The 12,413-nt window shown below is 53.5% G+C and overlaps 4 protein-coding genes across 4 annotated transcripts; 2 read left to right on the plus strand and 2 right to left on the minus strand.

Annotated features, from left to right (window-relative positions):
- Positions 1–325: 325 nt before the first annotated feature.
- BDZ83DRAFT_173665 (uncharacterized protein) lies at positions 326–1,165 on the minus strand. The gene has a single exon (XM_060501479.1). It carries the CDS (start codon positions 1,015–1,017, stop codon positions 358–360), a length of 660 nt encoding a protein of 219 aa, XP_060358158.1. The 5' UTR covers positions 1,018–1,165; the 3' UTR covers positions 326–357.
- A 37-nt stretch (positions 1,166–1,202) lies between these two features.
- On the minus strand, positions 1,203–3,632 carry BDZ83DRAFT_173645 (glutaminyl-tRNA synthetase). Its single transcript, XM_060501478.1, has 3 exons — positions 3,070–3,632; positions 2,757–3,016; positions 1,203–2,694 (listed from the first exon to the last, which is right to left on the minus strand). The coding sequence occupies exons 1-3, from the start codon at positions 3,411–3,413 to the stop codon at positions 1,388–1,390; spliced, it is 1,911 nt and encodes a 636-aa protein (XP_060358159.1). The 5' UTR covers positions 3,414–3,632; the 3' UTR covers positions 1,203–1,387.
- A 165-nt stretch (positions 3,633–3,797) lies between these two features.
- Positions 3,798–5,667, plus strand: BDZ83DRAFT_642574 (uncharacterized protein). Its single transcript, XM_060509624.1, has 3 exons — positions 3,798–3,975; positions 4,078–5,511; positions 5,573–5,667. The coding sequence occupies exon 2, from the start codon at positions 4,155–4,157 to the stop codon at positions 5,187–5,189; it is 1,035 nt and encodes a 344-aa protein (XP_060358160.1). The 5' UTR covers positions 3,798–3,975; positions 4,078–4,154; the 3' UTR covers positions 5,190–5,511; positions 5,573–5,667.
- A 1,661-nt stretch (positions 5,668–7,328) lies between these two features.
- On the plus strand, positions 7,329–9,758 carry BDZ83DRAFT_593019 (uncharacterized protein; the record flags this gene model as incomplete). The annotated part of the gene is made up of 5 exons (XM_060506592.1): positions 7,329–7,485; positions 7,548–7,664; positions 7,727–8,005; positions 8,063–8,264; positions 8,321–9,758. The coding sequence occupies 5 exons, from the start codon at positions 7,329–7,331 to the stop codon at positions 9,756–9,758; spliced, it is 2,193 nt and encodes a 730-aa protein (XP_060358161.1).
- Positions 9,759–12,413: the final 2,655 nt, after the last annotated feature.

The raw sequence follows: 12,413 nt of genomic DNA on the forward strand, positions 1-12,413 counted from the left end.
CCCCAAAAACTCCGTAAACGCCTTTCCCTCATCTCAGACTGGTCCTCCCACCAAACAATCTACCACCCCAAACCCCCTACCCCCAAAGCAAACCCCCCCAAACCTCATCAACGACCCAAACCCCAACCAGCACAACAAACCCAAACATCGAGTCCCTCCTCCCCCCCGCTCTCCCCCCACTCTTCTTCCCCCCCAGGATCACCGGCCGCTGCCCCGCTCCCCCCGTCACCGGCGGCACAACTCCACCGGCCCCCGAAGAAACCGGCGGCGGCGGGCCCCTCTCCTTCGGATAACACCTCACCATCCAACACTTCTCATCCCGACTACACCCGCCCTGAACACCGCAACACTCTCCGCTCACACACATTCCGCCGCAAAGCTTCTTGCCGCGGGAGCAGCAGACCCCCACGGCGGCGTCGACGCAGTCGAAGCCTTGGGCGCAGCAGCCTGGGCCGCAGCAGGGCATTGATTTTGTGCAGCAGTTCCAGTTGCGGGGGAGGTTGCAGGATACTGTGAGGAAGGTGAGTCAGCATGATGATTCTGAGAAGGTAGGGTAGAGTAGGATGGTGTGCATTGGAAGTGAAGAGGGCAGGGGAAGGAGGACAGAGAGAGATATATACCTGTTCCTTTGGGACATGTATCTGGGTCGTCGACGGAACGCGCTGCGTAAAGAGCTGGGCTGCCGACTTCCCACTCTATGATGGAGGCTGCTGGATCTCGTCCGTAGGGGGTGTGGCCATATGAGAGCTTCTCCCGTGGTGGCTGTTGGTACGGTGGCTCTTCGTATGATGGCTTCTCGCGTGGCTGCTCATAGGGCGACGGTTCTTCCGGCGAGCCTTCGTATGCTGTCTCACTGTATTGTGTGTCTTCGTATGGTGACGTCTCATATGGTACCTCTCCAACCCGTGGTGCTGATAGTTGTTGGTTGTCCTGCGATACCTCTTGGGGCATAGCGAGGCATATGGAGCCAACGGCCAACGCTGCCCCGAGTATCCGAGAAGATCGACTGAACTTCATTTCCTCGAAACTATTACTCGCAACTCCTTCGTGGAGAATATGATGATGTGATAGTGAGGGTGAGTGCGGCAACTGTCCAAGGTGTGGTGTTGATATACGGTCCCGTTTCGTGAGGTGTTGTGAATCACTTCACGGAAAGCCAATCAATGAATTTTTACGACAAAAAGATTCTGATTCACCACACTGCTTGTTGTGGGATTGTGTTTGGTATTATCAAGCCCGCCATCTATGCAACTCCGAAAGCTCCCCAAATCCATCCATCCACCTTTACGTCCAAAACCCGGAGATAGCTGTAATCTAAACCTTTCCAGCATCCTCCTTCAGCGACACAATACGGTTGAGAATAATCTTTTCATCGGTACTGTCAGAATCAATGGCCTAGTAGAGGTGTTAGCTTGTATATTGAATTTTCAGTCCTCACTCGTGGCCAGCTTACAAAGTAGGCAATGCGCGTCGCCTGGAAACGAACACTCTCAGGTCCGCCCTTGCCGAGCTCGCTCTCGCCCGCCGCCTCAGGCCAGGGTGCACGCCTCTTGACCTCGTCGAAACCGCTCTCGATGAGCGCATCAGGGTAGATGACCTCGCTCTCGGGGTTGATGTCGTTGAGGAAGCCGCCCTCGGCGTCGTCGGGCTTCTCGCTCTTGAACAAAGAGTTGTGGATACGGGCCTCAACCTTCTTGGAACCCTCGGTACCGACCCAGTTGATGAAGGCCTTGGGCTTCTTCGTCTCCTTGTCGTAGACGGCGCGGATCTCGGTGACCTTTCCTGTCGTCTCATCCTTGGTGTAGGAAGTAGCCTTGATGGGAAAGGGGGCGTTGAGCAGACCGACGGTCTTGTTGGGTGCAAGACGGAAGTAATCCTTGCTGTCGACCTCTCTGAAATCGGCGCGGTCAATGTAGACGGTCGGGGTGAACTTGATCGTGTGCGAACCCATGTTGGGGTCTTTAGGAGAGAAGGCAAGCTCCACGTCAGTAGCCTCGGCGTCTTCGATGACAACCGGGATGGGGTCCAACACCATCATCAATCTGGGAACGGTCCGTTCCAGGTACTTGCGCACCGTCTGCTCGAAACGCTTGATCTGGATGACAGAGACAGACGTCGTGACTCCCAGTTCGTTGACGAAGTCGAGAATCGCGCGAGGGGGCACACCACGGCGCTTGATACCGATCAAAGTGTACAGACGGGGATCGTCCCAGCCACGCACAATCTTCTCCTCGACCAGCTTGAGAATCTTTCTCTTTGATAGAACGGTACCCGTGATACCCAAACGACCGTACTCGCGCTGCATCGGCTCGTAAACGCCAAGGGTCTTGTTGAGCCACTCGTACGAAACACGACTCTGCACGAATTCTGTTGTGCAGAGGGAGTGGGTGATGCCCTCGAAGCTATCACACAGGCAGTGCGTGAAGTCGTATGTCGGGTAGATCTTCCAGTCCCATCCCGTGCGGTGGTGAGGCGTGTCGGTCTTGATGCGGTATGCGGCGAGATCCCACATCTGGGGGTTGCCATCGGTGATATCCTGCTTCATGCGCAAGAAGGCTTCCCTAGGCTTGTATTTGCCGTCCTTCATATCTCTAAATTTCTGCAGGTTCTCTTCGACGGTGTGGTTCGCGTGCTCGCATCGGAATCTAGGGGAAGCGCCCTTCTCACCGCCACGCTGGAGCTTGATCTCGGTGTCTTAAGTTTGACTGATTAGCACACGGAGGGCGCGTAGTATCTGATGCAGAACATAGCCTTACCACCACAGTAGCATACGTATGCCTTTTCCAACGTAATCATCTTCTCTGCCAAATCGTACAGCTTCTGGAAGTTGTCACTCGAGTATGTGATCTTGTACGGCGTGAAACCCAGCCAGCTGATCATCTCCTCAATAGCCGTGAAGTATCTCTCCTCCTCCTTCTCGGGGTTGGTATCGTCGAATCTCAGGTAGCAGACACCTCCGTGGTGCTTGGCGAAACCGAAGTTGACCGCGATGGCCTTGGCGTGGCCAATGTGCAAGCTAGGGGAAAGATGTCAATGGCGTGACAAAGATCAGCATCGGGGCTCACGTACTAGCCATTGGGCTCGGGAGGGAAACGCGTCACGACATTCTCAGATGGCCTCTCCTTGTACACCTCCTGAAGAAATCCCTGCTTGAACATGGCCTCCGGGTCAAGGACGACCTCCTCAGGCTTCGCCTTGGGCTTCGGGGCGGGCTTGCTGTCGCCAGCACCGGCGGCCTTTGCAACAGCATCCTTGGCAGCCTTTGCCTTTTCCGTGGCGGCCTTCTTCGCTCGCTTCGCCAGTCTCTTCTTCAGCTCGCCCTTGCTGACCATCTCTCCCGTCTCCTCGTCGAGCTGAAGCTTGGCCGTTGACTCGGCCAACTTGGCGGTGGGGTCCGCAGCAGCGTCCGCCATGGTTGCGGTGTTCGGTAAGAGATAAAGGGTGGTATTTAAGGTTAAATCTGTCGAAAGTAAGGAGTACCATGTGGTCGCTCAATGGTCGAGGTTCGTTCAATTGGGCTCCACGAGATGTTCACGTCGTGGAAAATGTGTGATTGTGGTGGCGGGGCAACACTGGCAGTCTTCTTTTGCGGCGGGGATGACTCAAATGGACCCAAGGAGGGGTCATTGCACTGGCACAGCGTGCCTCCCTCCTTGAGCCTGCGACACGCGACAAAGAACCGATAAGATAACAAAACCCCGTATCTTATCGGTCAAATTGGTTCCCGATAAGGCACCTCGAAGGACTCGAGGTTGCTAAGGTACCTTACAGTATTACGAAGCTTTCAAAATAGCGATGAGATCTTTCCACCTCAAGGTTGAGGATTGCATTTGAATTACGAATAGTAGTATCCCCCCTTTCCAGCCTTTCACGCTCTCGACTTCCCTGCATTCCAGGGAAGCAATTCATCAAAGATGGACATTCGAGGTGCAGGTACGTACCTTAAGGTAATTCCACTGCGATAGACAGTGCGATAAGGTAAGCTGCCAACAGCTTTGGACCAAGCTCCCATTGAGCTCGAAATAGCGCGGGGTCTTTCGTCATGGGCTCCCTGCTTCTTCGTCACCAACACCTCAAAAGCAGTTCGCCGCGCCGTTCTTAAACCTGCCAAATCATCGACACCAAACCCGAATAAGCAACCTTGAAGCTCGCCTATGCCAATCCGACAAGCCGTCAAAATGGTCACCACCGCCGTCGCCGACATCCCCACCGTTGAGCTCCTCTACAAGATCGGCCAGATCCATGCCACCCCGAAGGCCATCTTCCCCCACAATGCGTCGCATAACCAAAAAGTCGCCGTTGTTCGAGGCGACATCACCACGCTTTGCGTTGATGCGATTGTCAATGCCGCGAATAAGAGTCTTCTCGGAGGAGGCGGCGTCGACGGCGCGATCCACCGCGCTGCCGGCCGAGGACTGCTCCAGGAGTGTAGGACCCTGAATGGATGCGCCACCGGTTCCGCCAAGATCACGGGCGCCTACAACCTCCCTTCCAAGAAGATCATCCACGCCGTCGGCCCCATTTACGACGAGCTCAACCCCGACGACTCCGAAGCGAAGCTTGCGGGTTGCTACAGCACCAGCCTGAAGCTTGCTGTTCAGAACGGCTGTCGCAGCATCGCTTTTAGCGCGCTAAGCACCGGCGTTTATGGCTATCCGAGCACGGAAGCAGCTCCCGTTGCTGTCGAAGTCGTCAGAGAGTTCCTTGACGGAGAGGATGGCGACAAGCTGGATAAGATTGTCTTTTGCACCTTTGAGATGAAGGATGTCAGAGCCTACAACGAGACCCTTCCGTATGTGGAGATCACACAAAACCCCCTCGCGCAGTACTTGACTTGTTTCGCTAATAGTCTCTCGACAGTATCTTCTTCCCTCCCGACGATCAGCCAGCCACGAAGGACAAAACCGAGGCCGGCCCTACAAAGAAGGAAACAGAGGAGGCCAAAGCTATCGCGGCTGAGCTACCTAGCGTTCCCAAGTCCGACCCTTCCCAGTAAGCGACGTTCACGCCGAAACACACCAGCAGTTGGCCGGCGCGTCACTGCTCATGATATTACGACTGTACATCATGATGGCTTGGGGAGTTTATGGACATTGTATCAGGGAAAAGCAAGCGGCTTAGTATACCACCTTTCATCGATACAGAATGACTATGGCAATAGAGTTTGTGGGCCTTTTTGGCAACTATGATCGACCTTGAACTATCTTTGGGTTCGTGCCTTCCCTGCAAACCTTCGTATCCCGTCGGTCAAAGACTCAAATTATTCACGTGACCCACGTAAATCCAACTTCAATGTCAAAGAAAATCAAGATAGAACGCCTGCGCAGTAAGGCTTTCTTCTTTAGACTGTAATGTGATGTAACATATTTGACTTGGATCGAGGGATTCGTCAAGTTGCGATGTCAAAAGGTAGCCATACAGACATTGGAGACTGCGAGCTGCGCAGTTTCGCAAAGAGCCTTTGGCGAACGAAGTGACACGGTGAATGTTCTTTGCCGCTGAGAATCAGGTCTGAAATTTGTTATGAGGTATTGGGGTGGGAAGAGAGGTGGCAGACTTATAAACGACTTACCTAGTGACTTTCTCTATTCCACTTGGTCAACATGGAAATGCTCATGTTTTTCACGAATGCTGAACCAAGAAAGTTTAAATGTAAACTGAGCTTCAGCTAAAGGGTGTTGAGACGTTCGTTTGTATAAGGTTTCTTAGAGCCTAAATACATAACTAATGACATGTAACATCGGAGCAGGTCATTCGAGCGGCTCCATCATAATTGATGCTAACGAGTATCATAAATGCTGTAATTGAGCCCGAACCTGTTTTCGCCTATCTGAGTACGCATCATGTGATGCATCAGGCAAGATCGACCTCCACTATCCATTAAAGTCTCGTAGAGACACTCGAGCTACTATAATTCATCTTTGGTGTTTGATACCACTTTTCATTTGATATTCAAGCACAGCCCCCATCGACTACAATCGGAACTGGAGTCAAACCAGGGTCTAAAATACTAGTGTTCTTTAAAGTTAAAGCGCCGTTGATTGCGAGGACCTTTGTCTTCGACCTAATGCGATTTGATGCATGTCACGAGGAAACATTCAAGTACTAGTCTAGGGCACAGGTAGACAGTAGCTGAAAGGCCACATGCAGATTGGACTTTCTGCTAATGATACCGTTTCTTCATGCCTCGACGCTGTGCGATTTTTTTCACAACTGGAATGCTAACAGAATTCGATGAAGGCATGAATCGAACAAAATGACATGGACAAGAACAGGGTGGGGAATGCCCAGATATGCTCCTCATTATCGCGTGGCCGGGCCGAGAACATCGCCAGGCACAGATGAGATGATGAGATCACCGTTGGCCGTTGCCAATGTTGTGAATTGCGACAGTAAGACGGCACTTGTTTGCCGCGGGACCGGGGACCTTTGCCTACCGGTCTAACCTGTCTTCAGCAGGTGTTATTCCCATGTGCCCCCGCAACCCGGAGCTAGAGCGTAAAAAAAGTTCTTATGCTGACCAAAGGTCCCAACGGTCTACAGACCAACGGGCCAACGGTAACGGTAGGATATCACCCCTAATTTGATAGATAAGGCGAGTGCTGCCGATCTTTGTCCTTTCGTGCTAATAACAAGGTAGCTTCCCGTCTCGCAGCTCGTAAACCCCCCATCCATCGCGCGTAAACCCCTCCGTTTGACCTCTGGGCGAGGAATTGTCAGACCCCTAGAGTCTTAGTCAGGTGGTTGACTAAGACTGACTCGAGCTCGTAAGTCGACTTTCTAAAAGGCCCTACAGCTTCTTAGACTCGACTCAGACCCGGAGTAACAGACTTCAAACTTCATCTTTAGTCAACGACTTTCCAACTTTGGTCGCGTCCAATATCGGTAGGAAAACGAGTGAGGCACTGCTCCCCGGCCTACCGCCGCTCGGGTGCAGCTATGCAGGCCAAGAGTTGCGGCAACCGGGGTCGCGCCCCAGTCTTGTGGTAACCTCGTACATGCGACCTGCCATCTTGAGCTAGCTCCTCCTGTGATGAGAGCAATACAAGCTCATGCGATTGGGATGAACGCCCACTCGACATCCGATGGTGACATCGACAGTCTCCAGAAAAACGACAACGGGTTGCCCATCGGGTCGATTGTCATTGAGAAGTGGATGACGACTACAATGGGGGTCTTTCTCAACATGGAGTGCCAGAGTGGTATAAGAGACGCGCCGCCGCGGTCTGCAGGCGATAGGGACTGCGTCTGTTGAGCTTGAGTCTGCAGCCCAGCTTTCGACTCAAGAGGCAAAAGTTGTGTCGTGTTACTCTCGTTCAATCGGCAAGATGCGCAGCTCCTCGATTGCCGTGCCGGCTTTGCTGGCCAGCGCAGCTGACCTCGCTGTCGCGCAATTCCCCAACTCGACGATCCCCGGCAACAGCTCTGAGCCTTGCGCTGCCGTGAGCGCTGCTTGGGCTTCGCAGCATGCGCGTGCTCCAACTGGTACTTGGAAACCCGATAACGAGATGCCCCATTGATATAGACTGACAAGGGTGGTGCTGTAGTTGTCCCGTCTGTACCGGCTCAGTTGGCCTACGACTGCCTCAACTCCGTCCCTCTTGGAAAGGAGGCCGCCATTGAGCTCGTGGACTCTCTGTTCCCGTACCTTGAATGGCAGAGTGGTAAGTACATATCTCAGTGACTTTGTTGAAACCTTTGGACTTCTGAACTAACTTGGCTTTAGACGCTGCTTACAAGGCGGATCCCCCACCAGAGTACGACTTCCCGGCCTACGACCTCTTCGCAGCCGCCTCGAGCATCAGACAGAACCTGGTCGACGACGTTTACACAAGCGAATACGCCTTCCAGTCTGCTCTCTACGAGGAGGTGTTTGGCCCCGGCCACGACGGCCACTTCGTGTACTACCCCGACTTGCTCACGGCGGTGTTTGAGTGGACCCGTCAGCGGGGCTTGGTCTCCATTAGCGAGGATGGTTCATCTTTGCCTGTGATCAAGATCTATGGTACGTTCTGACTCGGCGATAATGAATCTACCGATCACATTTCTAATTGTTCTTCAGAGGAGGTCATCTCTACCCCCGAGACTGCGTCCGCAGTCAAGCTCATCAACGGTATCGAGGCTTCCAAGTTCCTCGAGGATACCGTCAACAAGGCCAACTGGAACCGTGATGCCAACTCTGCCTACAACTCCATGTTCTTTGAGAAGTCGGGACAGGCTACCGGGATCGGCAATGGCTACTTCAGCTCTGGCGGTCGTGTCAGGTACGTGAAGCGTGAATTGAGACAGAGATCTATCCCATCTAACAGGGTCCATGTAGATACATCTACCAGGGCGCCAACACGACCCTTACTTTTGAGAACGGCACCGAGGTCACCTTCGAGAACCATGCACGGGTCAAGAAGGATCTCACCGGCATCGTAGACGGCCCCTCCTTCTACGCCAAGTTCTGCAATCCGCTCAGCCCGGCCTCCGGTACCCCGTCCGGCACCTCTCCATCCAATGCCTCCACCCCCATCCTTCCAGGCTATCCGGAACCCGTCGTCACCACCAGCGACGGCGTTGTGTCCGGCTACTACCTCGAGGGCGAAGGCTTCGAGGATGTTGCCGTCATTGTCTTGACCGCCTTCGAGAACGAGAGCCCTGCCGAGTTCCAAAAAGTTGCCCAGGACTTCTACACCGCTGCTCTCTCGGCCGGCAAGACCAAGCTCGTCATCGACTTCCAGCAGAACGGCGGCGGCTACATCCTCCAGGGCTACGATTTCTTCCGCCAGCTGTTCCCCGAGACAGACCAAGATGGCTTCTCCCGCTGGAAGGAGAGCGACGGCTTCGTCGCCGCGGCCCAGATTGTCTCCGACATTGTGGCCGATGTGGACATTTACACCAGCGATGATGACAACCTGATTTCCCTGGCTGAGAGTTGGTTCAACTGGCGCTACGACTACAACCTCACCAACCAGCCCTTCACCTCTTATGAGGACAAGTTTGCGCCCCAGGTCTTCCAGAACACCTCCTACACAGATCTCATGCGCTGGAACCTCAACGACCCCTTGACGACCACCAACGCTACTTTCGGCCTTGGTATCGAGATCAACGGGTACGGCAACCTCACCGGCCTTCCCCAACCCTTCGCCGCCGAAAACATCATCATTCTCTACGATGGTGTCTGCGCTTCCACCTGCACCCTCGCCTCCGAGTTCCTCCGCCTCCACGGCGGCGTTAAGTCCGTCGCCTTCGGCGGTCTCCCCGTTGAGGGACCCATTGAGGGTGTAGGCGGCATCAAGGGCTCTCAGGTCCTTGACTGGAGCAACATCTATGGCTACACTGAGTTCCTCCTCCCCTACGCCTCCAATGACGAGCAGAAGGCTGCTTTTGCTCGCTACACCGACCTGCCCTTGAACCGTAGTCTCGCTGCCGCCGTCAACGTCCGCGACCAGATCCTGAGGGATAACGTGGATGACGGTATCCCTGCGCAGTATGTCCGTGAGGAGGCCGACTGCCGTCTTTACTGGACTCTGCCCATGATCAAGGATGTCACCGAGATCTGGAAGGCTACTGCGAACGCTGCTTTCAACGGTGGCAAGTGTGCCTACGGAGGTATTGCTAAGCGCGGTGTGTCTGCTAAGGCGGCTGTCAAGCGCAGCGAGTACTTAGCTGCTTCGAGCCTCAAGGAGAGGGCTGCTCCTGTTCGTCGTGAGGAGCCGGTTGCCAATGATCGCTTCTGGCAAGACAAGTACGTGCTGAAGGCGATTGACTAACGTACTTGGTGATTTGTACTGTAAAAGAGATCTTGAAATGAGTAATCCCAGGGCTAAAGCTCTACATCCGGTTTTTCTGTGCATTGAGGTTTCAAAACAGATTGAAACCAATGGCAATCTTCATTATTGGCTGTAAAATTCCATAATCATTCACTCTGTTTATCTGAAGAAAGGTATGAACCACCATCTTTGTCCCTCGAGTACGGCGGGCATTCCCGTCGCTTCTGGAGGGAAAGCCTCTCTTAATCGGAAACTTCATTTTCTGTAAAGAGTTCAAGACCTTGGATAGCCTCGATTGTTTCCCGACTCGGCGGCACCAAGACATAGCTGTCAGCCTCCGCTCCATGTTCGAGATCGCTGTGGCTTAGGACTGCGCCGCATTCTATCATGAACTTGCAGGCCTCGAATGCATTCTGCGGGCGTCCAAATTCAGAACCATTCTTCAGGCCATCAAGGAAACGTTCTAAACTCAACAATCAATTCAAGCTGCTCGTTGGGAAGTTCGAGGCGGGAAAGAAGGTCGCGGAGAAGCGACAAGTCTACGAAATTCGTCCAGATTATCTCTGGGGGGTCACCGGCCTCCACATGTAATGATCCTGCCAGGACGCTTCTCACCGCAGCAAAGAGATGCTCTCTGTGCGGCAATCTCTGCGTAGGTGTTGATAGAGTGGCTTGTACCACAACAGTTGTTTTTGCCCAGATCTGGGATGCTAGGCGGAAAGAATCCAAAGCACCTGGACTGCCGAGGCTAGTCTCCAGTTTGTCCATCATTTTTCCACAAATCTTGAGAAGCCCCGGGCCTGAGGCTAATAGGTCATAGATCTCCGCTTGCTCAATTGTGTGTAGAGACCTGTTTATAAAGCCCATGCAGATGTCGACATCACTTTCATCCAGGTCATGTTGTTTTCCCAAATACGGACTGTAATCTGCGAATGACCTGGCAAGCCAATAACGTTGGTGTTTGAGTGGAACCAGCGACTGATGACTGTTGGGACGCTGAAGAAATTCTACCACTGTTCGGTGGAGATATCCAATTCTCACCACCTCCCAGCTTTGGACCAAGTCGCAACATTGAACCAAAATTTGATCTCTCTTTCTTGGCCCGTTCGAATGAGTCCACATATGAATCAGAAATTTCTTTGTGCTGAGTTTATGAGAAGTCGTTGATTGTACGCTAGAACCCTGATTAATCGGAGTTTGATCTCGACGGTAGAGAGCTTCTTCGGCATCCGGTCGGATTTCGACCGACGAGGTAAGAATGCTGCCCAAATTACTCGCCGAAGATGTGCTTCTTGTGTTCAACGATCTGAATATCTCTGTAGACTTAGAGCTCCTCGTGTCCTCAAAGTAAGTATCCATGATCATGAAGCAAATCACGGGAACAGGCATGTCTGCAATCAACAACATGGAAAAGATTCTAGATGCGGTTTCCCTGTAGACGTCTTTAATAGAGTCAAGCATCCGCTAGAAGAATTCGTCGAGATCGGAAGGAAAGTCTGCCACTCTCTTCTGTAGTATTGCCAGGCCGTCCCAGTTGTTGTTGTTGTTGTTGTTGTTGTTGTATTTAACGCCGTGGCGGCCGGGCTAGAGCCCTTACCGCAGACCTCCCGAAGGGTATATGGCGTGGAGGGCCGTGAGCCAAGGCTACCTACTCTACAGTACGTCGTCTCTTTACATCGTCCTCCAAATCATGCCTTGTGGCCACTACGCGTTCTGTCTGTCCCCGGTTCCCGCTGGTGCCCCAGTTTCATTCTTTCCCAAATCGTCCCTTGGAATCGGGAGGTTCTTTGTAGTCCGCACTCACATCTACCTAGGTGTGGATGCTGCTACCGCAGACAGATCTTCTGGAAGAAGTCCGTCACGCGGAGAAAGGCCTCGAAGCCTCGTGGGTCGGTGATTAATCTCTTGAAGTAGGCCTCGAGAGATCCCATAGGACCTATGGGCTCGGGCATACTGCGAGAGTGGAGGGTCGGCCACCGTTGCCTCCTCGCCAGCGTTAGTCGACAGTAGACCAGGTGGTCCACGTCTTTCGCCTCTCCACAAGAGCACATCATTAGAGCGTCGTCGTGGTTGAAACGTCGGTGATATTGCTCGAAGTCCCCGTGACCCGATCGTGCCGCCAGCAGGTGATGTAACGTAGCCCGCGGCAAGGCCAGTTCAGGAGGGCTGGACAGAGCTGCCTCAAGCCCCAAGTCCGCGTACCGCGGCCTTCGCTCTTTATACCACCATCTCCTGTGCTGGCTTTGTAATTTTTCCCTTGCAAGCCGCTTGATGCCCGCTAGTGTTGCCATTTGACCCATCCGCGCCGGCAGTGTCGTTCCTTCTTTGGCCAGCCGGTCCGCGGCCTCGTTTCCTTCGATGCCCTGGTGTCCCGGGGACCAGTGCGTCCGTATATCAAATATCCTGGCCGCTTCTTGGATTTCGAGGAACGCGTCTTGTGACGAGTCCGGCGCCTTGCCGCGGATGCCTTGTATAACGCTGGTGTTGTCGATACATATGTGGATTGGATGACCGCGATTGGTGAGCAGAGCCCTTCTGAGGCCGGTTCGCGCCCCTTCGACCTCGGCGTCGAACACTTCTGCTAGTCCGAGTCGGCCGCACCCTTGCGCTATGCGTTTGGAGTCTCGGTAGATGACGAAGCCGTACCCCACGGCT

Source organism: Colletotrichum acutatum, assembly GCF_030867785.1.
Source record: "Colletotrichum acutatum strain CBS 112980 chromosome Unknown BDZ83scaffold_203, whole genome shotgun sequence".
Classification (NCBI taxonomy): domain Eukaryota; kingdom Fungi; phylum Ascomycota; class Sordariomycetes; order Glomerellales; family Glomerellaceae; genus Colletotrichum; species Colletotrichum acutatum.

What these genes read in the sequence shown, in the direction of transcription:
- BDZ83DRAFT_173665 (XM_060501479.1), bottom strand. Translation starts at nt 1,017, where the DNA reads ATGAAGTTCAGTCGATCTTCTCGGATACTCGGGGCAGCGTTGGCCGTT.
- BDZ83DRAFT_173645 (XM_060501478.1), bottom strand. Translation starts at nt 3,413, where the DNA reads ATGGCGGACGCTGCTGCGGACCCCACCGCCAAGTTGGCCGAGTCAACG. An exon ending in CCTCCCGAGCCCAATGGCTA is followed by an intron (nt 3,017 to 3,069) that starts GTACGTGAGCCC and finishes TCTTTCCCCTAG; the next exon opens with CTTGCACATTGGCCACGCCA. An exon ending in ATACGTATGCTACTGTGGTG is followed by an intron (nt 2,695 to 2,756) that starts GTAAGGCTATGT and finishes GTCAAACTTAAG; the next exon opens with ACACCGAGATCAAGCTCCAG.
- BDZ83DRAFT_642574 (XM_060509624.1), top strand. Translation starts at nt 4,155, where the DNA reads ATGCCAATCCGACAAGCCGTCAAAATGGTCACCACCGCCGTCGCCGAC.